Here is a 26,043-nt window from a genome sequence, read left to right as displayed (position 1 = left end):
GATGCAAACTAGTAATAATTATAAATAGCTTTATTAATACGAAATGAAGTGTGTTATAACTTGTACAATGCAATTGTAGTTAATACAATGCATTTTTTAGTATAATATCAATGTCACCATAGTAGTCCACTAATGGGCGGGGCCCATGACTTACATCATAGGAGCCTATGCAACACAAAACACTGTAGCTGTATGTAGGTTTTGTTTTATTTGTTTTTTATCCTATATTTTGGAAATATACATCCAGTTTTTTCCCCCTTTAATTTTTTTGGGGGCCCCTAAGCTATAGCTTGTTTAGTTTATACAGTGGCGTAGCTTGGGTTGTCAGCACCCGGGGCAAGGCAAGTAATTTGCGCCCCCTAACCCGTGGATTTGCGCCCCCTAACCCTAACCCCCAGATGTTGCGCCCGGTGCGGCCAGCCCCCCCTGCACCCCCAATGCTATGCCACTGAGCTTATACGTATATCTGGCACTAGGCCTGGCACAGGGGTTGGGGGGGGTACGCGAACCTCTCTGACCCTCTCGATCTCTGATCCCACGCCCAGCGAGGTCAAGCTGTCGGTGGTGACGTACCTGACCAACACCATTGTGGAAGAGCTGCTGCAGGAGTTGTACTACGCTCACAAGAGTCTGGTGAGAGCAAGCCCCATTCCACCCCAAATTACACACCCGGTGGTTCATTTAATCCAGGGCTCAATGCTAGAAACAGTGCTGAGGGGGCATTGGACCAGGCCTCAGCCCTGACCTCTACAAATTGCTACCTAACCAATTCCTTCCCCAGGGCATGTGCAGAGTGCTTGGCCACCAGCGCTGAGCCAATGCATAGAAGCCCCCCCCCCCATTGGAATTAGCAGGTAGAATGCCCCTTTCACTATTTTTAGCAGGAGAGGGAACGAATTCAGGCAAGTGTACCGCAAAACCCGCTGTAATTGTGTCCTATATGTATGTGTTCAGCTGATTCCAATTACAAGTCTCTTCCCCTAAAAGTATCTCAAAGCGATTTCTCTGTAGAATCGTAGACTTGGAAGGGAGGGTCACCTAGTCCGACCCCCTTCAAACGTGGATACGCAGCAGGAATCGAACCCGCGACCTTGGCATTATCAAAAGCCATTCAGTGTGTGAAAAGCGCAGTTGAAAATAACTTCAGATGCCACCTATATATAATATAATAATAATAATAATAATAATAATAATAATAATAATAATAATAATTTATTATTTGTACCCCGCCCAGACCCAGCCATTCTGGGCGGCTTCCAACAAAGGTTAAAAATACATTAAAATGTCACACGTTAAAAACTTCCCTGAACAGGGCTGCCTTGAGATGTCTTCTAAATGTCAGGTAGTTGTTTATCTCTTTGAAATCTGGTGGGAGGGCATTCCACAGGGCGGGCGCCACCACCGAGAAGGCCCTCTGCCTGGTTCCCTGTAGCTTTGCTTCTCGCAATGAGGGAAGTGCCGGAAGGCCCTCGGAGCTGGACCTCAGCGCCTGGGCAGAACGATGGGGCTGGAGACGCTCCTTCAGGTATCTGCTGACGTTCACCTGCAGGCCTTCCTCTCTCTTGCATCGGAGAGGCCTCTCTCTCCCCTCTCAGCCTGTAATGCCTCCCCGATCTCCTCCCCAACCTCAGGCCCAGCACATCAGCCACCTCCGCCGGCTTTCCGAGGGCCAAGACAACGCCGCCCTCCTGGAGCAGGTTGGGAAACCCCGTCTCCATGACCACGAGGAGATCACGGACGACGAGCTGGGCTCCAGCATTGTAAGTGGGTGAGCTCTGGAGAGGCCCCAGGCTCCCATCTAGCCCTGGAAGGGGTTCACCTGACCTCTCTCTCATCTCGCCCCAGGACACCATGGCCATCAAGAGGCGGAAGAACTGCCGCAGGATCCGGCCCGCTTCTGCCTTCATTAGTGAGTGCGAGAGATGCCTGCCCCGAACGCCACCCTCCCAACCATACATTTCGCCTCTGGGGACAGGCTGTAGTTCAGTGGTTGAGTGTCTCTTTTGCATGCAGTCTCAATTCCCAGTGATGCCAGCTAGGGCTGGAAAACCCTGGCCAGTGTGGGCCAGGGATAGCCAACGCAACGCCCTCTGGAAGATAGGGGGCTCCAGCTCTCATCCTGACTGTTCGCCGTGCTGGCAGGGGCTGATGGAGATCTGGGTCCCAACATCTGGAGCATTGGCTACCCCTAGTGTACCCCTGGGTCCCCAGTTGCTGGACTACAACTCCCATCATCCATGTCCGTTGGCTAAGCGGTCCGTGGACGATGGTCGTTGTAGTCCAAGCAACGTCACGGAACCCAAGGTTGAACCCGCTCCAAATGTCTATATATTTCCCCCCAACCAAGTCTGCATCTATAAGCAGTCCGCTCATGTGTTGTGAGTGTTGTCTTGTCATCAATCCATTGATTAAAGGGGATCATATCTTTTTATTCTTCCAGCTCATCAATAATGCTCTCTTGGCCAAATAGATATTCCCACTGTGGAATATAACAACACAATAAAATTCAGAACAGAAACATTTAATTGCACATTCTTTTTCCCCTGAAATCCAATTGAAAATCTTTAACGAATTCACCAAAGCTAATGAACTTGATACGGTCATTCCAACTCTTTGACACCCGATAGTCATATAATAATAATAATAATAATAATAATTTATTATTTATACCATCAGTTTGATTTGAGTTAATTTTATAATGAATGATTTTGGTATGTTGTACTATTTTATTGTTGTTAGCTGCCCTGAGCCCGGCTTCGGCTGGGGAGGACGGGATATAAATAAAATTTATTATTATCATCATCATCATCATCATCATCATCATCATTATTATTATACCCCGCCCATCTGGCTGGGTTTCTCCAGCCACTCTGGGCAGCTTCCAACCTCCAGCCTGCCCCCCAGGTAATTTCACTATCCCCCCACTTTGAGAACTGCTGCTGCAGCCGAAGCCCATCACCGTTTCTTCCATTGCATCTGAAAATGCCCACCTCATTGCAAGGCACACTCCCCCCCCTGTCCCTCCCCTCTAAGTGGTGTAGTCTTTCCAACCAGACAGACCCCCATCCTCTTTTTGCAGGTGGTTCTGAGCAGGATGGCGACCTGGTTGTGCCCAGGATGAACTCCCCGCTGGGCTGGATCTCGCTGGCCAGCAGCAGCCAATATTTGCATTCCCGCAGCATGTCCTTCGAAGCGCTCTCTGACCTGCCGACGGAAGGGGCCCGGCTGGAACACCGCACGCGCAGCCGCCCCCGGCCGCCCCGTGCCGCCCCGCAGGGCAGGTTCCGGCCCAATGTGAGTATCCTTCACACGAGCCCCTGCGGCTTTCGGCTCTCCTGTCCGCCTTTCCGTTCCTCCGCTTGCTAAGCTTCTCCCCCCCATTGCTTTCCCGTCCTTGCTGGGCGCAAATTTGGCCTCTTGGTGTGAGAGGTGGGGCTGCACAATTCCTTAAGGCCTTTTGCAACTTGGCTGATCTCGTGCCTAATGCTATCATGTGGCGACGAACTTCAAGGTCTAAAATCCCTGGTAGAGGACAAGGATCCCGAGATCACGTTAAGGGTAGCCAAATTCTGTGCGATTGCCATAAAACTTAGGGAACAAGCTGTGCTATCATAATGATCAAGGTTTTAAATGATAATTTTAGGTTACCGTATTTTTCACTCTATAAGACGCACCAGAACATAAGACACACCTAGTTTTGGGAGGAGGAAAACAAGAAAAGAAATATTCTGAATCTCAGAAGCCAGAACAACAAGAGGGATCGCTGCGCAGCGAAAGCAGTGATCCCTCTTGTTGTTCTGGCTTCTGGGATAGCTGCGCAGCCTGCATTCAATCCATAAAACACACACACATTTCCCCTTACTTTTTAGGAGGGAAAATGTGAGTCTTTTAGAGCAAAAAATATGGTATATGTTAGTGACTAACTTTTAATTTATATATTTTTTAACTGTAGTTATATCTGTATTGTCCCTGTTATACCTAATTGCAAATTCAAATGTATCCCTATCATGTTTTCTGACTTTCTTGATATTGTATGTGGGATGGAACTGGTCTGTGACCGAAATAATAAAATTCAATTCATGTGGTGGCTCAAATCCCAGCTCAGCCCCGCCTTCCCACCCTCTGAAGCCCGCATTTGAGGGCTTTCTGCTGGATTCGGCCGGCAGAAGGGTCCCAGCAGAGGGGCACCTCTGCCCCATCCACACACACCAGCCTGACACAAAGGTCTCTCGATTTCTCTGTTTGTTTGTTTGTTTTTTTAAATAATATTTATTGAAGTTTCAACAAAATTACAAAAATAGAAAGAAAAAATAAAACAAAAAATACAAAATAGTAAAAAATAAAAACAATTAAAAACAAATCAATTTTTCCATATCTTATCTTTCATTTACTTGTTTCCTTGACCTCCTCACACCCCCCTCTTTTGTATTTGAGTTCAGTTAGTTAATTAATTCAGCAAATCCTTTCCATCTTTGTTTTTATCTTAATAATTTATCTTACTATATTATAACCTTACATTCTCACCTGTTAACAATCCATTTTTACATACTCCTTTATAACATTATTGCTAAAACCACATAATTTCATTCCAGCATCCTTCTAACATTCCTTAATTTTACAATGTTTCTGTAGATAATCTTTAAATTTCTTCCAGTCTTCTTCCACCGACTCTTCTCCCTGGTCTCGGATTCTGCCAGTCATTTCCGCCAGTTCCATGTAGTCCATCAACTTCATCTCTGTTCGTCACCTCCCTCGTTTCCTGTCCACAACCGGTTGAATTCACCCCACTTTCCACTCACTTAGCTTCCTCATTTCTTCCTTTTTTAAAAAAGTTTTTATTTATACTTTTTTTGAGTTTATACATTTTGTTAATTTTACATTCATTTTAACCTTCCATAGTTTGACTTCCTTCCCCCTCTTTCTGCGGCTCCTTAAATTTATTTTTTAATACCTTCCGCATATCCAAATTCATTTAATTTGCTCATTTAATGATCTAATTTAAATATATACTCTTCTGAAACTGCAGGTTATTACAATAATCCTGCCAGTGTTTTTTTATCTGTCAACAATTTATCTGTGAATATTCTATAAACCATTTCCATTCATTTGTTTAAAAAAGTTTGTTATCTTGATTTCTTATTCTTCCGGTAAGTTTCACCATTTCTGCATATTCCATAAGTTTCTGTATCCATTCTTCCTTTGCTGGGACTTCTGTTTCTTTCCATTTTGGGGCGAGTAGCATTTTTGCCGCTGTAGCAGCATACATGAATAAATTTCTATACAATTTAGGTAGTTCTGTCCCAATAATTCCCAAAAGAAAAGCTTCTGGGTGTGTTTTTTGTTGTTGTTTGTTTGCTTGTTTTTACAAAGGTTATTTTCAACATCCTTTTCAATTATATATCATTTCCCAGTAAGCTTTAATCTTATTACAAGACTATCACACAAGACCACCACCTCATTTATTTCCTCTGCCTTATGGTGCTGGAGGAGACTCTTGAGAGTCCCATGGACTGCAAGAAGATCAAACCTCTCCATTCTTAAGGAAATCAGCCCTGAGTGCTCACTGGAAGGACAGATCCTGAAGCTGAGGCTCCAAGACTTTGGCCACCTCATGAGAAGAGAAGACTCCCTGGAAAAGACCCTGATGTTGGGAAAGATGGAGGGCTCAAGGAGAAGGGGACGACAGAGGACGAGATGGTGGGACAGTGTTCTGGAAGCTACCAGCATGAGTTTGACCAAACTGCGGGAGGCAGTGGAAGACAGGAGGGCCTGGCGTGCTCTGGTCCAGGGGGACACGAAGAGTCGGACACGACTAAACGACTCAACAACAACAACAAATTCCCATTTTATATTCATTTGCCCATTTGTAGCTTCCTCTCTTGTTACCTTTATTCTCCCATTCTATGTGTTCTTTTTAACAAATCCATGCACTTCTTTCCTCTTCCTCATTCATTCCCATTTCCCAACTTTCGGTCCATTCACCCTTTGAACCCAACCGAACTATGGAACAATACAAATCGGAATTACCTTTTTCAAACCTTCCTAGACAGGAAGTCTCGTCCACTGAAGGTGGGACTTCCTCTTTTCCTTTAGACATATGAATAAGGAGGAGATGTTCCTTGTGAACTAGGCGGGGCAAGATAACAAGGCATTCATCGTCCTTCCCCATTTCAGAACCGAATCCTGGGCTCTATAGAGTCCCGAGAACAGGAGAACGGGTCGGTGCCCCGACTGGACGAGGGTCTCGATGAATTTTTTAACAGGAGGGTCCTTACCGACAACACTGGGTGAGCCTCATTATTATTAGTTTTTATTTATTTAATTAATTTAATTTATATACCGCCCTATATCTTGACTAGGGCCAGGGCCTTTTCAGTACTGGCCCCGAGTTGGTGGAACGCTCTGTCCCAAGAGACTAGGGCCCTGCGGGACTTGACATCTTTCCGCAGGGCCTGCAAGACGGAGCTGTTCCGCCTGGCCTTTGGTTTGGACTCAGTCTGACCCTTATGTTTCCCTCTCCTTATGGTTTTGATTTATGGGCTGCTTTTAAAATGAGGCTGCATTGGAAATTGTATTTTAACCTGTATTTTAAATTGGTTTTTTCTTCTTCTTTCCCCCCCTATTATGTTTTTATTGTAATTTTACTGGTGTTAGCCGCCCTGAGCCTGGCTCTGGCCGGGGAGGGTGGGGTATAATTAAAAATGTATTATTATTATTATTATTATTATTATTATTATTATTATTATTTGGAGGTCTCAGGTCGGTTCACAGAATAAAATCAAGATATAAAACTACAAAATACCGAATAAAAATAAAAACAACAACCTTATAGCCCCATCCTCAAAAAAACACATTTTAAAAGGGCGTAGGATGTCAATCAAAATCAACCAAAGGCCTGGTTAAAAAGGAATGTTTTTGCCTGGTGCCTAAAGGTGTATAATGAAGGCGCCTGGCAAACTTCCCTGGGGAGAGCATTCCACAGACAGGGAGCCACTGCAGAGAAGGCCCCGTTCTCGTGTTGCCACCCTCCAAACCTCTCGAGGACCTCTCAAGGAGGAGGCACACGAAGGAGGGCCTCGGAAGATGATCTCAGGGTCCGGGATGGTACATAAGAAGAGAGGCGGTCCTTGAGGTATTGCAGTCCTGAGCCGTTTAAGGCTTTATGGGTCAAAAACAGCACTTTGAATTGGGCCCAGAAACTCATCAGAAGCCAGTGCAGTCGGACCAGGATCAGTGTAATATCCTCAAACCGTCTTGCTCCGGTGAGCAACCTGGCCGCTGAATTCTGCACCAGCTGAAGTTTCCGAACCTTCTTCAGAGGCAGCCCTGCGCACTGCAGTAATCTAACCTTGAGGTTACCAGAGCATAGACAACAGTAGTTAGGCATCGCCCCCTTCCCCACCCCCTGGAATCTATGCTTCCAGGTGTCACAAGAAAGCTGCAGAGATAGCGCAGGATAGTGCGCACCCCGGAAATGATCTCTTTCAGCTTCTGCCTTCTGGAAGAAGGTACAGGGTTATAAAGACTAGGACTAACCGCCTAGGAAACAGTTTCTACCCAAATGCGATTTGGGTTTTAAACACAGTGTAAGGTAGTCTCTATGGGACGCGGGTGGCGCTGTGGGTTAAACCACAGAGCCTAGGGCTTGCCGATCAGAAGGTCGGCGGTTCGAATCCCCGCAACCGGGTGAGCTCTCGTTGCTCAGTCCTTGCTCCTGCCAACCTAGCAGTTCGAAAGCACGTCAAAGTGTAAGTAGATAAATAGGTAACGCTCCAGCTGGAAGGTAAACGGCATTTCCGTGTGCTGCGCTGGTTCGCCAGAAGCAGCTTAGTCTTGCTGGCCATGTGACCCGGAAGCTGTACGCCGGCTCCCTCGGCCAGTAAAGCAAGATGAGTGCCACAACCCCAGAGTCGGCCATGACTGGACCTAATGGTCAGGGGTCCCTTTACCTTTAAGGTAGTCTCTATGGGAGTATATTGTATTTAATTATGGGGTATCAGAGTTTTTAGGGGGCTAACCAGGTTGGGATAGCTGGCATAACAGGCTGGTTGGTTTCTGAATGTCTGATGTAGATTTTTTCAATTTCATTGTTCTGTATGGGACAATGACAGTAAAGATTATTGTATAGAATTTGCAATCTAGGACCCCCCCCCCATACATCCTTTTTATTGCACCTCCACAATGGATAATTTTGCAAAGTGCTAGTCCAGAGGGGCCCCGTGCCTCTCCCCTCCACAGCCACTGCAGCGCTTGAGAATCACAGAACTGGATGGGACCTCGAGGGTCATCCAGCCCAACCCCCCTGCGATGCAGGAATTGCAGCTGAAATTCCCCTCCCTCAGTTCCTCCGCCTTTTCCCTCTCGCAGGTACCCTCGGACGCCCAAGGGCTGTGGGGTGAGGCCGGGACCCTCCGACCCCCTGCCGCCCCTCCAGAAGAAGAGGAGGAGGGGCCTCTTCCACTTCCGCAAGCATCGCAGCATCAAGGGGGAGCGAGACCCCGAGGACCTGCCCCCTAGCCCTCCCCCGCCACCCACGGGTGGGGATGACCAGAAGCCCCCCCTGCGCCCCTCGGGCAGCCAAGAGGAGGAGAGGCGGCTGGGGCAGGATGGCCTGGGGACGGCTGTGCCCCTTCCGGGAATGGGGGGCCTCGGCCCCGGAAGTGGGGTGAAGGGTCTGCCCAGCAGGGCTAGACAGGTAAAGGAAGTCTCTGCTCCCGGGAATGGCAGGAGGGTAGAAAGCAGGGGGCTGTCAAAGGAGTTCTTGCGTTTCATTTGCTCTGCTCTCTTCTCTCCCCGCCCACGCCGCAAAAAGAGCTCCAATCCTGACACGGGGAGGGCGGAGCCAGACTCCAAAGGGGCGGAGATCCTGCAGCCGTCGCGGGTCCAAGGCGTGGCCCTGCCCGGAATGGGGCGCGCGAAGGGGTGGAGCCTGGATGCCAAGCTGGAGGTAATTGGTGGCTTACTGGGGAGGAGGCGTGGCTAGGCAAATTCGAGTTGTCAGTGGCCACTTTAGCAGCCTGAGGCTGTTTGCCTCTGAATGCCCAGTCCCCAGGAGAGGGAGAGTGTCGCTGTTTCTATCAATATCATCAACTGAAACCCCTTTTGGGGATTTTTTTGTGTGAAAACGGGAGATCAGCATGTGATAGTTGCATTTGATGACTGGGAAAATACCGGTCTATGGGAAGTGGAATAGTATTAGAGTCAAATGAGGTCGCGGGCAGGATTCGAGATGAAAGCAGCAGAAGGAAAATGATAAAATAACTATAACAGAGAAAGTTTTTGTAATGGATAAAGATATAAAGGTTTAGGAAGGAAAGGTTTGAGGAAAAACACTGTGGAGATGGATACGGGAAGTCGTCTTGCGGAACAATGTAATTATTTGATATGAAGATTATTGTGAAAGCGTATGAAAAGATTAATAAAACATTCTACAGAAAGTGGAGTAGTTGGATGTTGTCGTTGTCGTGGAGAAAATGTTTTGAATAATTCATTTTATGCAACAGACAGAATTGGAAGCCCTTTTTCTTTTCTTCTGTTTTCTTTCTTTCTTTCTTTCTTTCTTTCTTTCTTTCTTTCTTTCTTTCTCATCACTTCTTTTTTATCATTTCCCCCTTTAAAATCTGTCTGTATCAAAAAGGCTTTAATAATAATAATAATAATAATAATAAGTAGTATGCAAAAAGGAGAGTTTCGCTGTTGCCCTGAAGTTCTGCTTGCGAACTTCCCATTGGGACCCCTGTTTGGCCGCTGTGAGAACAGGGATGCTGGACGTAGATGACCCCTCCCCTCCCCTTGGTCCTGATCCAGCAACCAGCCTCCTCCAACATTCTTAACCCGCCTGCTTCCTCTTCTGGTTCTAGAGCGTGGACCTGGGGCGAGGAGGCAGCATGAAGGAGCAGCAGAGAAGGCGCTCTTCGGACGACTCAGGTCAGCATCCCACAACCCAACAACCCTTCTCCATCGATCTTTGCTCCTTCCTCCCCCCCCCCACTGCCCCCGCCCAAGCAAAACTCTTAATAAGATGGTATGAACTGAACTGAGCAGAAGACGTTTCCTTCTGCATCAGTCCAGACTGTTAACGGAGAAATCTGAGGGCTCCCTTGGACAAAAAAACAAGGACACCAGCCAGGAATACCAGAGCAAAACAGCAGCCAGTAGGCTTGGTCTTGATTGAAGACTGTCGAGACAGGACTCCCACCTGCCACAAGGTGCAACAAGATGGAAGCCCCAAACAAAAGAGCCCCCCAAATTTTTATTAGCTGCTAATCCCCATGTTACACCCCCCAAACTACATCACTCATACATCACGGTTACATCATGAAAGGGGAGGTCTGGTGGCAGTAATCTGAGCATCCTGGACCCTGCCCCATGGTTCCCCTTGCCCTCCACCAAACACCCATCAAGTGTAACAAAAAAGATCACGCCCTTTTGTCTTCATCTGGGTTTGTTCTTTCTGGAATGGCTACCTGTCTGGCACTCAGGTATAGGGATGCCAGGGATTAACACTCAGGCAGAGGGGCTGCTGAGTAGCTGAGCTCACATGTCTCTATGAATTTCTGAAGTTTTCCCAGTGAGCCAGTACAGAGATACATTGATCAGTGAATTCTTGAATTTGGTATCGTGCAGCAGAGGCTCTTTGAATAGATAGGAAGAAACTGTGATGAAGTGTTTTGCGGCGACAAATCACAAAACTCACAAAAGCGATTGTGCTGATTTTGGTAGTGGGCTGCATGTGCATGATATCTGCTAGAGGGGCAACCCCCCGCCAACCTATACATAAATTCCTGCAATAGGATGTTTCATGCATCTTGAAACTTGCCTTGTTTCAATATTAAACCGCCCCCCCCGGTTCAGTTTTCTTGGGGTGCCTTCAATCCCAGGGGCATGATTCTGCCAAAATTAAGCCCTCCGGAGTTCCACCGAGCTCAGTGAGGGAGCTGAGCAGCCCGTGGGGACTCAAAGGTGCGCAAACTAGGCTGGATTGTGCCCCAAGAATTTTAAAGTCTTGCTTGCAAAATAAATAAATGTATGTACCCTTTCCCCCTTCCCCCCCAAAACGATCAAAACCACAGGTTTTAGAATGATCTGATTTATTATTATTATTTTGCACGGGGGGGGGGGGTGGAATTCTATGAACAATTTGAAGAACTGGGGAAGGGATGTGCCGTATTTTTCGCTCCATAAGATGCACCTGACCATAAGATGCACCTAGTTTTTAGAGGGGGAATGCAAGGGGGGGATTCTTTAAAGGAAGCGCTGAGCAGAGCCTGTATGCATCCCAGATTCTGATCAGTGCTCCCTTTCACGAGCCGCGTGGAGCGTGTGTGCGGCGCTTGCAGGCTTTTCCCCGAGAAGGAAGAAGGGCAACATGTCACTTTTGGGTTGCCCTTCTCCCTCCTTTGGGAAAAAGCCCCCACACACGCTCCGCGCAGCTCTTGGGGGGCTTTTCCGGGAGGTGGGGGAAGGGACAGAGCGCGGCTAAGCCAGAAGCTAGAGCAGCGAGAGGGAGCGCAGTGATCCATCTCGCTGCTCTGGCTTCTGGGATAGCTGTGCAGCCATAAGATGCACACACATTTCCCCTTACTTTTTAGGAGGGGGAAAGTGCGTCTTATAGAGCGAAGAACACGGTATTTGGACCTAGAATACCTACAACTGCAATTTTGGCCCCACGTTTTAAGTGTGCGCACAGGACTGCAGCTCTGGTTGAGATAGAAAGATGGACTTTTCTGTTTTCTGAACCCCACAGGGCAAGCGGGGTGGAGACCTCACCCCCCACTGCAGAGCACCAAGCCAAGCTTCGCCACCATTCGCCGGGCAGAAGCAAGCTGGGACATAGGTGGGCATGTGAGGTTTTGTGAGTTTCTTGGGTAAGATCACTGCCGACGGCTCAGATGTGATGCTCTTCGATGTGATGCTTGGTTCTTGTTTTAGGGATCCACCCTCACCCTGTCCCCTAAAACAAGCAGCCCCCTCGTCCAGAGCCACCTTAGCCCGGGTCTCCTGTGCTGTGTTTGTATCTACAGGCGAAACTCGGAAAATTAGAATATCGTGGAAAAGTTCATTTATTTCAGTAATTCAACTTAAAAGGTGAAACTAATATATGAGATAGACTCATGACATGCAAAGCGAGATATGTCAAGCCCTTCAGCCAATCAAACACAGTAGTCCCATGGACATTGAACCAGGTTTTGGTACTTTTGGCAGTGTGGGCAGCTGCCAAAGTCCTGCTGGAAAATGAAGTCAGCATGCCCACAAAGCTCGTCTGCGGAAGGAAGCGTGAAGTGCTCCAAAATCTCCTGGTAGACGGCTGCGTTGACCCTGGACTTAATGAAGCACAATGGACCAACACCAGCTGATGACATGGCTCCCCAAATCAGCACAGAATGTGGAAACTTCACACTGGACTTCAAGCATCTGGCTTTGTGTGCTTCCCCGTTCTTCCTCCAGACTCTGGGTCCTCGGTTTCCAAATGAGATGCAAAAGCTGCTCTCATCAGAAAAGAGATTTGGGGAGCCATGTCATGAGCTGGTGTTGGTCCACTGTGCTTCATTAAGTCCAGGGTCAACACAGCCGTCTACCAGGAGATTTTGGAGCACTTCACGCTTCCTTCCGCAGATGAGCTTTATGGGGATGCTGACTTCATTTTCCAGCAGGACTTTGGCACCTGCCCACACCGCCAAAAGTACCAAAACCTGGTTCAATGCCCATGGGATTACTGTTCTTGATTGGCCAGCAAACTCGCCTGACCTGATCCCCATAGAAAATCTATGGGGCATTGCCAAGAGAAAAAAGAGAGACATGAGACCGAGCAATGCAGAAGAGCTGAAGGCGGCTATTGAAGCTTCCTGGTCTTCCATAACACCTCAGCAGTGCCACAGGCTGAGAGCATCCATGACACGCCGCACTGAGGCAGTAATTGATGCAAAAGGGGCCCAAACCAAGTACTGAGTACATATGCATGCTTCTACTTCTCAGAGGTCCAATATTGCTCTATTTGCAGTCCTTGTTTTGCTGATTTCATTTAATATTCTAATTTTCTGAGATTGTTAGTTTGGGGTTTTCATCAGCTGTATGCCATAATCATCACAATTATAACAAATAAAGGCTTGACATATCTCGCTTTGCATGTCATGAGTCTATCTCATATATTAGTTTCACCTTTTAAGTTGAATTACCGAAATAAATGAACTTTTCCACGATATTCTAATTTTCCAAGTTTCACCTGTATATTTACAGCATTAATTCCCCATTCTTCAGCTAAAAAGGCTCTCAGAGCGGCTCTAAGGCAGCCCCTTCCCTCAGTCGCACAGTCTCTTAAAAAGACACAGCATGAGAGGAAAGGCAGGTGCGCAGGGAGGAGGAAAAAGCAAGCCGAAGCACAACTCCTTAAGTTTCAGCCAATGTTAGTTAGCCAATGTCAGCAGCTATCTTGCCCCTTGATGAAAAGCAGTTCCTCCATTTCCCAGGAGCAGAACGGGCAGCCCTGAATCAGAATTCATGGAATCATAAGTTGTAGAAGTGGAAGGGACCTCTGAGGGTCATGTAGCTCAACCCTCTGCAATGCAGGAATCAACAAGGCAGGGCAGCTCCTGCCACCAGATTCTTCCCCCCCCAGATATCCCTTTACGCTTCTACTAGGTAGAAGGAAATATTTTTTTAAAAAGGATTTGCCACATGCACCTCATTTTCCTACTCCTGGTTGCCAACAGCTGAAGAAAGCTCACCGAGGGAGAGCAGAGGACAGGAACCCCTCAGAGACACCCCCCCAGAAGAAACGGACGAAAGGGCCGTTGCCGTGGCAACACCGACCTCCGAAAAGGACCGACCGATGCCGCCAGCCAAGGCAAGCAGCCCTGCTGAACAATGTAACGCAACACGATGGCCCATAAGAATGGCACTAAACGCTATTTATAGACTAATACAAATGATCAGAAATACAGCCAAGGTCTCTAAATCTTCTTCTCCAGTCTCACGGTAGAATAATTCGAAAGTTTGATATATAAATAATCTGTCACCAAATATCGCCGGAACAGAGTTTCCAGATAACCAATCTGTTTCGTTCAATGCTTCGTTAGCCAATCTTGATCAATTCTTCATCAGCCAGACTTGCAGTTCAGTTTGGTTTGGACTCAGTCTGACCCTTATGTTTCCCTCCCCTTATGGTTTTGATCTATGGGCTACTTTTAAAATGAGGCTGCATTTTAACCTGTATTTAAAATTGGGTCCCCCCCCTTATGTTTTTACTGTAATTTTACTGGTGTTAGCCGCCCTGAGCCCTGCTCTGACCGGGAAGGATGGGGTATAAAATTATTATTATTATTAACAACCTGAAATTGCAATATACATGCGATGAAACCTGCGTCTGAATAAAATAAAGCGCATAATACAATATGTACAACTAAAATATGCTCTGAATCAGTGCTCATATGATACTGTAGTCACTGATGCTAGTATAAAGTTGTAAAGAACATAATATAGTTAGCCACAGGTGAAACTAATATGCTGTAAGGGAAATTAAAGACACGGCACCACATTAACAGCAAGAAGGCCTGACAGCCACATGAAAACAGTTGAAAACAGTCCCCCCTGGAGAGTGAAAACTGCAGGCAAACTGGGCCTGTAGTACTGATTTTCTCTCCTTGCCCCCACCGCCCCCAATTCAGTTGGGTTTTTGCCGTCATAGAACTCAGCAGCGGGAGGACAGGAACCAAGCGAGTTGGCTCTGTTTGGCACCATCTACTGTCGGCTTCCCTCCCTTCCCCCTTGTTGTTTAGTCATTTAGTCGTGTCCGACTCTTCATGACCCCCTGGACCAGAGCACACCAGGCACTCCTGTCTTCCACTGCCTCCCGCAGTTTGGTCAAACTCACGCTGGTAGCTTTGAGAACACTGTCCCACCATCTTGTCCTCCGTCATCCCCTTCTCCTTGTGCCCTCCATCTTTCCCAACATCAGGGTCTTTTCCAGGGAGTCTTCTTCTCTTCTCATGAGGTGGCCAAAGTCTTGGAGCCTCAGCTTCAGGATCTGTCCTTCCAGTGAGCACTCAGGGCTGATTTCCTTCAGAATGGAGAGGTTTGATCTTCTTGCAGTCCATGGGACTCTCAAGAGTCTCCTCCAGAATTAAAAAGCAGCAATTCTTCGGCGATCAGCCTTCTTTATGGTCCAGCTCTCACTTCCATACCAATCTCGAATTGCTAGCAGGCAATTTCTTTGCTCTCATCTCAAGCCACATTGCGCTCTACGTTTAAGCACACCTCCCTGTGAGGGGGGTCACAGGCGAAACTGGATCCTGGTACCTGGTGTGGACGGCGTTTCCGCACCATCGCTATTTTCTTTTATCCACTTTACCTCCCTTATGCTTTAGAGCCTATCGACTTCCTTCCCTCCCGCCTCACGGCTTTCAAAATTAACCTTTATGTCATTGCCTTTTTGTACATCTCCCAATTCTGATTGCACTCATTGCATAATACAGTGGTACCTTGGGTTACCTCTTAACCTGAAACTGTTCTTAACCTGAAGCACCACTTTAGCTAATGGGGACTCCCACTGCTGCCGGAGCACGATTTCTGTTCTTATCCTGAAGCAAAGTTCTTAACCTGAGGTACTATTTCTGGGTTAGCGGAGTCTGTAACTTGAAGCGTCTGTAACCTGAGGTACCACTGTAACTCAAAATTTAAATAAATATAGAAAGGTAGAAAACTTCTCCTTACAAGTCTTCAGATAACCCTGAAAGTGATGTTAATTGCTTACAATAATATTTTAGATACCATATAAACTTACCCCAGTCCTTTTGGAATACTTGATCATGCTGGTTTCGGATATTTCCTGTCAGCTTCGCCAGTTCTGCAAAGTCCATTATCTTCATCTGCCACTCTTCTTTTGTTGGTCCTTCTTGTTGTTTCCATTTTGGGGCTAAAATAAGTATTGCCTCAGTTGTTGCATACATAAACAGTCTTTTATTTTCCCTTGGTATCTATCTCTTCACCCGCTATACCCGATAAAATAGCTTCTGGTTTTTTAACAAAAGTATTTTTAAATATTTTCTTTAACTCGTTATATACCATTTCCCAGAAAGCCTTTACCTCTTTGCAAGTCCACTACATGTGGTAGAAGATACCCTCCGTTTCTTTACATTTCCGACACTCATTGCTTCTTGTCTTGCACATTTTAGCAAGTTTAGCTGGCCTTAAATACCATCTATACATCATTTTCATAACATTTTCTTTAAGTGCACTGCATGCAGTAAAATCAATACCTTCCTTCCACAAAGACCATTGCTATTTTCGGGACGGATTCAGTCACATATCGGCTGACTCAGGTTGCATCATGAGGGTTGACTGGGAGCTGCTGCACAACGAACTCAAGAAATTGGGCTTCTTCTATTTTTGCTATGAGGAAAGTAACATGGGAAACGCAGCAAGTCCTTCTCACCTCTGCATGGAGGAATTACGACAAATGCCCTTTAAACAGCCCATCTAATTTCCCATCAGATCAATCAAGGCTGACACTCAGCAAATTGGTCCCCTAGAAACACTCAGAAAAGTTATGAGCAAGACATACGTCGGCAAAACTCAGCCAACTGAAGCTGGTCCCGGCTTGCCAGATGTTGGACTACAACTCCCATCATCCCCTGACCATCGGCCATGTGGGCTGCTGGGGGTCCAACAACAACTGCAGGGGCACAGATTTCACCAGCCCCTCTTAGGAGGCTGAAAGGAACATCTCACAAATTTAAGCAGGCCTTTGGCTGATAGACATCCGATGATGCCCTTTTAAATGTGTTGTGGAAGGCAAGATTATTGAGTTGTCTTTGTTTTTGTTACGTATTCTTTTATATATATATTGTAATTTTTATGTTGTGAACCACCCTGAGATCTACAGGTAGAGGGCAGAATAATAATAATAATAATAATAATAATAATAATAATAAGTGCTTTCTTCTGGAGGTACGCAGGGGTACACATACCCCTAAACATTTTGTGAACCTTTTGTGCTTTTGTCCATTTACAGTGGTACCTCGGGTTACATACGCTTCAGGTTACATACGCGTCAGGTTACAGACTCCACTAACCCAGAAATAGTGCTTCAGGTTAAGAACTTTGCTTCAGGATAAGAACAGAAATTGTGCTCCGGCGGTGCGGCAGCAGCAGGAGGCCCCATTAGCTAAAGTGGTGCTTCAGGTTGAGAACAGTTTCAGGTTAAGAATGGACCTCCGGAACGAATTAAGTACTTAACCTGAGGTACCACTGTACTGTATTTATTTTTCCCAATTTGAACTATAAAATGGTGGTTTTCTTGAGTCAAAATGAAAGTACCCCTAAACATTTTTAAAGGAAAAAAGCAATACAGTCATACCTCATGTTACGTCTGCTTCATGTTATGTTCTTTCAGGTTACGTCTCGTGATGACCCGGAAGTACCGGAAAGGATTACTTCCGGGTTTCACCATTCGCGCATGCGCAGAAGCGCAAAATGACTTCATGTGCATGCGCAGAAGTGGTGAATCGCAACACGCGCGTGTGCAAACGTGCCACTGCAGGTTGCGCTCTTTTCATGTTGCGAACAGGCCTCTGGAACGGATCCCATTCGCAACCAGAGGTACCACTGTAATAATAATAATAATAATAATAATAATAATAATAATAAATAAATAATAGTTCCTTACATTGACCCTGCTGAGATTGGCAGAATCCCCTGCAGGCTTCTGCATTTCACAGAACTCTTCTGCAATATACACTTCTGACAAAAAGATCTGTTTGACTCTATGATTCTCCTTTTTTTTTTTTTTTTTTGGCAGCAATTCAGGGAACCCCCGCCCACCCCTCGGCCTCCCAAGCCCGTCGCCCTCCCCCGGGGCCGGAAGCCCCCCAGCCAGCCCGAGAGGAGCCGCAGCAACGAGGAAGCAGGCGGCACAGGAGGAGGGGCAGTCCTGGAGGAAACACGTACGTCCCCCCCAATTGCCCAACCCCGACGCAGAGCCGAGGAGCGGGAGAACGAAGGTGATGTGAGACTGGGGCGGCAGGACCTGACTGGGCCTTCCTCTCTCCCCCTGGGAGTGTCTGGCGGAAGGAACTCCTTCTGGGGGCCACAGATTCTGCTTGGTCCGTGGCTGTTTCCCTCCCTGCCATAAAGTGGGCTCTTGCGAACATCTCTCCGGGGTTTTTCAGGCAGGCCATGTCTCCCAGCCCTATCTGGAAATGCTGCCAGGGACCGGACCTGGGGCCTTCTTCCCGAAAAGCAGCCACCGAGCTGCAGCCCTTTCACGAAAGTTTTTGGAGTGGCAGTGTGGGGCAGTGGTTAGAGCAGTGGTTCTCAAAGGGTGTGCGCCGGAGAGGACGGCGAGTGTGGCAGAAAGATTCAAGGACAATCACATAAACGTTTGCCGATCAGAAGGTCGGCGGTTCGAATCCCCGCGACGGGGTGGGCTCCCGTTGCTCAGTCCCTGCTCCTGCCAACCTAGCAGTTTGGAAGCACCTCAAAGTGCAAGTAGATAAATAGGTACCACTCCGGCGGGAAGGTAAATGGCGTTTCCGTGCGCTGCTCTGGTTCGCCAGAAGCGGCTTAGTCATGCTGGCCACATGACCCGGAAGCTGTACGCCGGCTCCCTCGGCCAGTAAAGCGAGATCAGCGCCTCAACCCCAGAGTCGGTCACGACTGGACCTAAGGGTCAAGGGTCCCTTTACCTTTAGTATCAAAACATTTTGTTTTTATTTTTTGCAGAATACGGATAGATCCTTTTTCCAAACGAGAGCAGGAGAGTACCGAGTGATAACGAAGGACAATACCAGCTGCGTTGTTGTTGTTGTTTGCTTTCCAATGTATCACTTATCAATTACAAAGTTCAATGTGTTTTATCCTGAAAGGCATGGCCCAGAGAAAAACCTTTTGAGAATGACCGGGTTAGAGTGTTGGGTTAGGGCCTCTGTGAGACCAGGCCTCAAATCCCCTTCTCCTTGCTCAGTCGGTGGAGCGTGAGGCTCTGAACCTCAGCGACGTGGATTCGGGCCCCACGTTGGGTAAAAAGATTCCTGCATTGCAAGGGGTTGGAATAGATGACCCTCAGGGTCCCTTCCAACTCGGCCGTTCTATGATTCTCTCAGCCTTGAGGCTTGCTGGCCAACCTTGGGGCAGACCCTGCCTCTCTCGGCCTGAGCTGCCTCGCAGGTTGCTATCGGGATTAATAAGGGGAGGAGAACGTCGCCCGTCACATTGAGCTCTTTGGCAGAAAAGGGAGGCTGCAAATACAATGATAAATAAGTTGGAGTTCCTGTTATTAAATATACCAAGAAATAAGTACACCAAGAACTCAGGCCAATGTAAGTTTCAGTAGTGGGAGTGGTCCCTACTCACAACACAATAATTCGTTACTGGCTTCTAATCCACAATTGACTTCTGACTTCTGTTCCATGATTGAAACTGAGTCTCCATCTGCAATCTGATAAAATATAAGGATCAACATTTTTGTCAAGTGAAAAAGAGGAAATCTTTGTAACGAATTATTGTGTTATACATATCTTTATGAGTTAGAGTTTGTAATCTTTGTTAGAATTTGTAATCTCTATTTGAGTTTGTAATTCTTGTCAGAATACATACTTTTGAGTGGATTAGTAAAGGGTAAAGGGACCCCTGACCATTGGGTCCAGTCGTGACCGACTCTGGGGTTGCGGCACTCATCTCGCTTTATTGGCCGAGGGAGCCGGCGTACAGCTTCCGGGTCATGTGGCCAGCAGGACTAAGCCGCTTCTGGCGAACCATAGCAGCGCACGGAAATGCCGTTTACCTTCCCGCCAGAGCGGTACCTATTTATCTACTTGCACTTTGACGTGCTTTCAGACTGCTAGGTTGGCAGGAGCAGGGACCCAGCAACGGGAGCTCACCCCGTCACGGGGATTTGAACCACCGACCTTCTGATTGGCAAGCCCTAGGCTCTGTGGTTTAACCCACAGCGCCACCCGCATCCCTACCCTTGAATGGATTAGTTTTTGTTATTATTGACTATTGACTTGTGAGTAGGGACCACTCCCGCTGCTGAAACTTACATTGGCCTGAGTTCTTGCTGTGCTTATTTCTTGTAAATACAATGAGCCAATAAATTAATGACAACGTTCGCCATCAGTACATCTCCTAATTCTCCTCCGGGGGTCTTTCTCAGAGAGGAGGAGGCCTTTAAATACCGTAAGCTGGCCCAATTCCCACCTTGCGGTTCTGGAAAGCGCTGCAGAGATGGGGGACAGGAGACGCAAGGCTTGCTCACCCTCCTGTTTTTTTTCCCTTCCAGGGGACCCTGAGGTGGGAAGGAAGGCAGCCCCCCTCAAACCAAAGAGGACGCGGCGGGCGCAGTCGTGCGACAAGCTGGAGTCGGATCGGGGCCGAAACCCAGGCTCTGGAGGTGAAGCCCTTCTTCCTACAGGCATGGTTCCTGCCCCCTTGCATGGGATCTGGAAGGGGAGCGGGGAGCTAAAGTGGGAGGGGCTACACATTCCCCCACTGCCTGCCTGTTGCTTCTGCTGGGCTGCAAACGCACCAGGCGCTTGAAGGACATTTAGAGCATGACTCTTCACCCCCCCCCCAAGCATCCGGCCGTCGGAGATTGAGGCCCTTCCACCGAGAGAAGGAAAGCAAGAAGACTCTCGTCGGCTTGCTTTCCCAAAGCGGCCCTTGCCAGATACAATGCCTTGGAAGCTGGAGGCTCCATTTTGGTGCCAGGGCTGCTGCGGAGAGGCCTTTTCGTTTCCCTCTGTACTCTGCTCACAACGTACCCATTTGAAGCCCCCTGAGGCAGGACCGGGAGAAGGGATCGGATGCAGGCCAAAGCGGGGTCCAAACTTGCCATCATCCACTTCTCATGGGGGCCAAATGGGCACCCCCAATTGAAAGGCAACCAACAGGGCCCAAGCTCAACAGCAATGCTGCCCCCCCCAAACTCAGAGTGGGAGGAGTCAAATTGGGGGTGGATGGGTACAGTGGGAGGGCACCCGGTATGTCCATGGGCTAGTCATTGGGGAGCAGGGCAGCGTGGTGCAGTGGTTAGAGTGCTGGACTGAGGCTTGGGAGAGAGCAGGGTTCAAATCCCTACTCTCAACCTAATCTCGCAGGGTTGTTGTGGCAATAAAATGGGAAGGAGAAGAACAATATAGGCTGCCACCTTGAGCTCCTTGGATGAAAGGTGGGATATTCATAATAATGATGATGGTTTTATTATTTAATGTGCTGCCCATCGGATTGGGTTTCCCCAGCCACTCTGGATGGCTTCCAGCAAAATATTAAAACACCGTAAAACATCAAATATTAAAAACTTCCCTATACAGTCATACCTCATGTTACGTCCGCTTCATGTTACGTTCTTCAAGGTTACGTCCTGCGGTGACCCGGAAGTACCAGAAAGGGTTACTTCCGGGTTTCTCTGCTCGCGCATGCGCAGAAGCGCAAAATGACATCACACGCATGCGCATAAGCGGCGAATCGCAACCCGTGCGTGCGCAGACGTGCCGCTGCGGGTTACGTTCTTTTCATGTTGCGAATGGGCCTCCGGAACGGATCCCATTCGCAACCAGAGGTACCACTGTATAGACCTGCATTATTATTATTATTATTATTATTATTATTATTATTATTATTATTATTAGTATTATTCCTCCCTAGCTTGCATGAATCCTCCTTTGAGGACACTTTAAATTATTTTTAAAGTGTTGCGATATCTCACATGCCAGTGGCGGACTTTGGGCTCTCCCATATCGATGGTGTCCTGTGCAACGCTAAAACACCCCACCTCTCGCACTCCATTCCGCAGAATGGCCGTGGCGCCCCCGCAGCACAGCCCACCTGACCACGCGACCCGAAAACCTCCTCTGCTCACGCACAGAACGCTTGGTCCCTGTGGCTAACTTCCTCTCGTCTCTCCCTTTCTCCCCGTCCTCCTTCACCACCTTCCTCCCCCCCCCACCAGGTGCCAGCGACACACCCCTGCCTGACCCCCCTCCCGCCCCCCCTGATTGTGGCCTGCACAGCTGGAACTCCCGCCCCGCTGTTTCCCACCCTCTCCTTCCTCCGGACCGGACCGCCGGTAAGATTCCAGCGCCTTTCTTTGCCCCGTAGCGTGGGGGCCGACGAAAACGATTCACGCTCGGTTTTTTCTTCCCCTCCCCGCCCCACTCCTCTCCTCCCTTCTCCCCCCCTGCAACTTTACAGCTCCCTCTTTCTTCAGGAACTCCCGAATCTGGGACAGAATGATGGACAGGAGATCCCTCGACGTCGCCGCAACCTCCGGAAGCTGCGATGCCCTTTCATCTCCTGGTGGAACGAGTGAAGAAACATGAGAGAGGGGGGCAGAGGTTTGGGGGGTCCTCCTCCCGCTGCCCTCAGCTCTCCCCCTCCCTCAAAAGAGGGGCTGACCTGCCGTCCTAGAGAAACTGTCCGTCGGGACCTGTTGGGTCTCCAGTGCTGCTGACCCCCGACCCCAACCACCCTTCCTCCTTCCCCGCCCTCCTCCGTTTGTGCCTGTATCCTTCCCTCACTTCTGGGTCGGAGCCACCCCCCCGACCCTCGTGCCCCAGAGGGACTAGGGACACTGCCGCCACCCCTTTTGAAAATCGGGGGGGGGGTGAGAGAGAGAAAAGCCACAATGAACCACCCCCTCCCCCCTCCTGCTCCCTTTCACCCATAATACTTGGGGTGTTGTCAAGACTCGGGTGAAATATGCACCATTCTCCCCTACCCCCCCCCAAACGCCTTTGCTGCCCCCCCTCCAAAGTCCTCTCCATAATCTGCCGGCCCCTCGCATTTCGACCCTCCTCCCTTACATTCTTACCGTTCTATTTTAAGCTTGTAAAAAAGGGAAAGAAAGAGAATCATAATAAATTATATATGGAAATAAATAAAAGCGAGAAGCTTGTCGGGTGTTGCTGGGGCGCCCTGCCTGCTTTGGGGAACGCACCGGGAAGGAAAAAGACACTCCCTAGAATTGTAGCGTTGGAAAAAAGACCACGAGGAATCGTTCACCCAACGTGGGGTCACGAGTCTGAGTTTTAATATCCCTGCCCCCTTGTCACCTACAGAGGCTTCTGCAAGTCCAGCAGGCAGGTCGATAATTTGAGTTTCCTTCCTTTTGAACAGGGGTGGGTTACTATGCCAATTTCAGTTTCTCATGGAATTGTCAAGTTGGAAAAGGGTCCAGGGGTCATCTAGTCCAACCCCCTAAAATGCAGGAATCACAGCTGGATCATTCCTGGCCGGTGGCTATGCAACCTCTCTCTAAAAACCTCAAGTGAAGGAGAGTCCCCCACCTTCGCAGGTTCTCTCAGTTTCGCATTTTCAGCTCCCTACATTTTTGCACCCGTTTGCAATTTATACACTTTTTAAAAAATTCTCACGCCCTCAGTCTTTTTGTGCAAATTTCTCCTACTGTTTCATATGCAACTTGGCGTTTTTGCAAGGCGATTCGCCCTGATACGTTGCCTTTTCGTCTGTTGTTTCCACGAAGCTGCGCACTGACAGGCACGCTTTTTGCCCTTGTGCACAAACATTTTTGTACACCTCGCTTGGCCAGAGAACGGCGTTGCAAAATTCAGACAGGTGCGAATTTCAAAGGTTCCCTGTGTGTCGTTTTGCACATTGCTCTGGTGTCTTTCAGATGCAAACTGAATCAAAGGCCTCTACTTTTGAGCAAGGTCTGTCGTTGACTGCTGATTAAATGGCTATTGAGCTTACTTGGGAGTGGGGAGCCTGCACTGAAAAATTCTGCCTACCCCAGTTTCCTTTTTCCAGCATCAGAAGAGCCCTGCTGGATCGGGGCCTGTGGCAGGATTCAAACACAAGACTGCTCTCTCCTCCTCTGGTTTCAAGCCACTGGCATTCAGAAGCATCTCTGGCTCTGAGTGCGAGTCCTTGTGTTTATGAGAGGAGAAACACTTTCTTTTGTCTGTGAATAATTTTATAAAGTTCTATCATGTCGCTGCTTGCTCGCCTATTCTCCAAACTAAAACGTGGAGGAAAACTCTGGCCGAAAGCAATCGGACACTGGTGAGGGCTCATCCCTGAGCCTCCTTAGTGGCAGCGAAGGCAGAAAATAAGGCATATTTTGCTGCCTCCGTTGATTCCTTCTTGTGCCGTCCTGCACAACTTTTCTGGGTAGTGTGGGCCTCCTACAGTCCAGCCCAAAGGACGACGAGAAAATTGCTTTCTCGACTGTGCTATCACGGCAGCTGAATCCACCTCACACCCATCAAGTAAGACAAATAAAAAATAAAAAAATTTACAAGTTCCTGGTTTCCCAGGCCAGGTTAATCACACCTCTTTGTCCCGACCAAGAACCTAATGCACTCCTGGCTGGTTTGCTATTGTCCACAGGATTATACCTGTCTGGCGCCCATTTGCCAGGTTGCCAGTGATTATCTCTTATGAAAGAGGCTGCTGTGTACATGATCCTAGATTTCAGGGATTATGGCTGGCTTTTTCCAGTCCCCCAAGTCCCCCCTTCGGTAGCCATCTTTTCCCTGAGTGGAACTGCTGGAAATTGTGTGGTGTTGTGCGTTATGAGGTGCTTTGAGGAGACATTGTGTGTGAACAAAGGGGGGGGGTACACACTACATGCTGGAGGGGCAACCCCCCTCCAATTATTATAAAAATTCCTGTAACAATGTGACTAGAGGAAATGGCTTTGAAAACGAAAAGGGTGGTAATACAAAAGGAGGAATGTGGTTTTTCCCTCTAGGCCGATGGTCCCGCTAGCTAGGGATGATGGGAATTGTAGTCCAACAGCAGCTTGAGACCCAAGACTGGGAAACCCTGGTCTAGGCTCTAGATCTGGAAGAGATTGATGCACTGGGAGGGACTCCCATCCAGTGCCCCTCTTCCGCCCCCTTGCCTCCTAGCACTCCCCCCATTAATGTCACTGCCCCCCGGGATAGGTTGGGGGTTGTACTGCCCACTTTCGGAAATTGTAAACTGCCCCCAGCTCTGTAGGTCTAGGGTTGCCATGTGTCCTCTTTTTCCAGGACAGGTCCTCTTTTCCAGGCTAAGTTTGTTTCTGGGTGGGGGATGGATAGGATATATATATATTTGCTAAAATGTTTTTGGCTATACTTTCTGGATGAGACCTAGACATAATTGGTGGTTGAAGACTTGCTTTCCTCTCCCCTTATCCTCCCCCCCTCAGCAATATATCACAGCTTCTATCACCTACATATTGTGAAGGTAAAGGGACCCTGACTGTTAGGTCCAGTGGTGGACGACTCTGGGGTTGCGGCGTTCATCTCACTTTACTGGCCGAGGGAGCTGGTGTACAGCTTCCGGGTCACGTGGCCAGCAGGACTAAGCCGCTTCTGGCGAACCAGAGCAGCGCATGGAAACGCCGTTTACCTTCTCGCCGGAGTGGTACCTATTTATCTACTTGCACTTTGACATGCTTTTGAACTGCTAGGTTGGCAGGAGCAGGGACCGAGCAACGGGAGCTCACCCCGTCGCGGGGATTCGAACCGTTGACCTTCTGATCAGCAAGCCCTAGGCTCTGTGGTGTAACCTACAGTGCCACCCGTGTCCCTTCAGCATACCTAATGCATACCTAATTCATACCCAATTCAGCAGGGACCCAGAGACCAACCCCCCCCCCCAAATTTGGCATTCGATTAAACATCACGGTGCCCATTGCTGAGTGCATGGGTGGGTGCAGCTAACAGACCTTAAAGAAGAGCACCCTTCCCCAACCTGGTGCCCTTGAGATTACTGGGGTTGCAGCTCCTTCCAGCCCCAAACATCTGGAATACTCAGAGCTTGGGACGGCTGGTTGAGAGAGAAACAACGTGACTGCAGTACCGCCAAATGGCCAGCAGGTGGCAGGAGCGGTATTGTTAAAAGGAAGGCATAGTCCTGTCTGAGAATTTGTTCTGCATTCTTCCTTTCAGGTTTTTTTCTCCCCCCCCCCCCCTCTTTGAGATCTCCTCTTTTCCTCTTTTTTCTTTCTCTCTCTCCTTCTGCTCCACTTACTCTTAAACATGTTCTCTCATGGGACCCTCAGGCCATCACAGAGCAGAGAAAACGGCCTCAGGCAAT

General features: G+C 48.3%; 1 protein-coding gene and 1 long non-coding RNA gene across 2 annotated transcripts in view; both read left to right on the top strand.

Moving 5' to 3' along the window:
• Positions 1 to 22,883, top strand: part of CARMIL3 (capping protein regulator and myosin 1 linker 3) — an 87,095-nt gene extending 64,212 nt beyond the window's left edge. The window contains exons 28-41 of the mRNA XM_083706503.1: positions 546 to 633; positions 1,632 to 1,760; positions 1,846 to 1,909; positions 3,080 to 3,294; positions 6,175 to 6,287; positions 8,368 to 8,695; positions 8,813 to 8,947; positions 9,861 to 9,927; positions 11,747 to 11,836; positions 13,710 to 13,843; positions 17,795 to 17,996; positions 20,276 to 20,386; positions 21,944 to 22,060; positions 22,186 to 22,883. Coding sequence (XP_083562629.1) covers positions 546 to 633; positions 1,632 to 1,760; positions 1,846 to 1,909; positions 3,080 to 3,294; positions 6,175 to 6,287; positions 8,368 to 8,695; positions 8,813 to 8,947; positions 9,861 to 9,927; positions 11,747 to 11,836; positions 13,710 to 13,843; positions 17,795 to 17,996; positions 20,276 to 20,386; positions 21,944 to 22,060; positions 22,186 to 22,313 — 1,921 coding nt within the window. The 3' untranslated portion in view covers positions 22,314 to 22,883. The remainder of the gene's footprint in view (positions 1 to 545; positions 634 to 1,631; positions 1,761 to 1,845; positions 1,910 to 3,079; positions 3,295 to 6,174; positions 6,288 to 8,367; positions 8,696 to 8,812; positions 8,948 to 9,860; positions 9,928 to 11,746; positions 11,837 to 13,709; positions 13,844 to 17,794; positions 17,997 to 20,275; positions 20,387 to 21,943; positions 22,061 to 22,185) is intronic.
• On the top strand, positions 7,125 to 8,130 carry LOC310829139. Its single transcript, XR_014557185.1, has 2 exons — positions 7,125 to 7,591; positions 7,957 to 8,130. It is a non-coding gene; the product is annotated as an uncharacterized lncRNA (long non-coding RNA).
• Positions 22,884 to 26,043: the final 3,160 nt, after the last annotated feature.

This window comes from Podarcis gaigeae, assembly GCF_964106915.1.
Source record: "Podarcis gaigeae genome assembly, chromosome: 13".
Lineage (NCBI taxonomy): Eukaryota > Metazoa > Chordata > Lepidosauria > Squamata > Lacertidae > Podarcis > Podarcis gaigeae.
The sequence above is the reverse complement of the archived record's forward strand: the minus strand, read 5'-3'. Positions and strand labels throughout refer to the sequence as shown.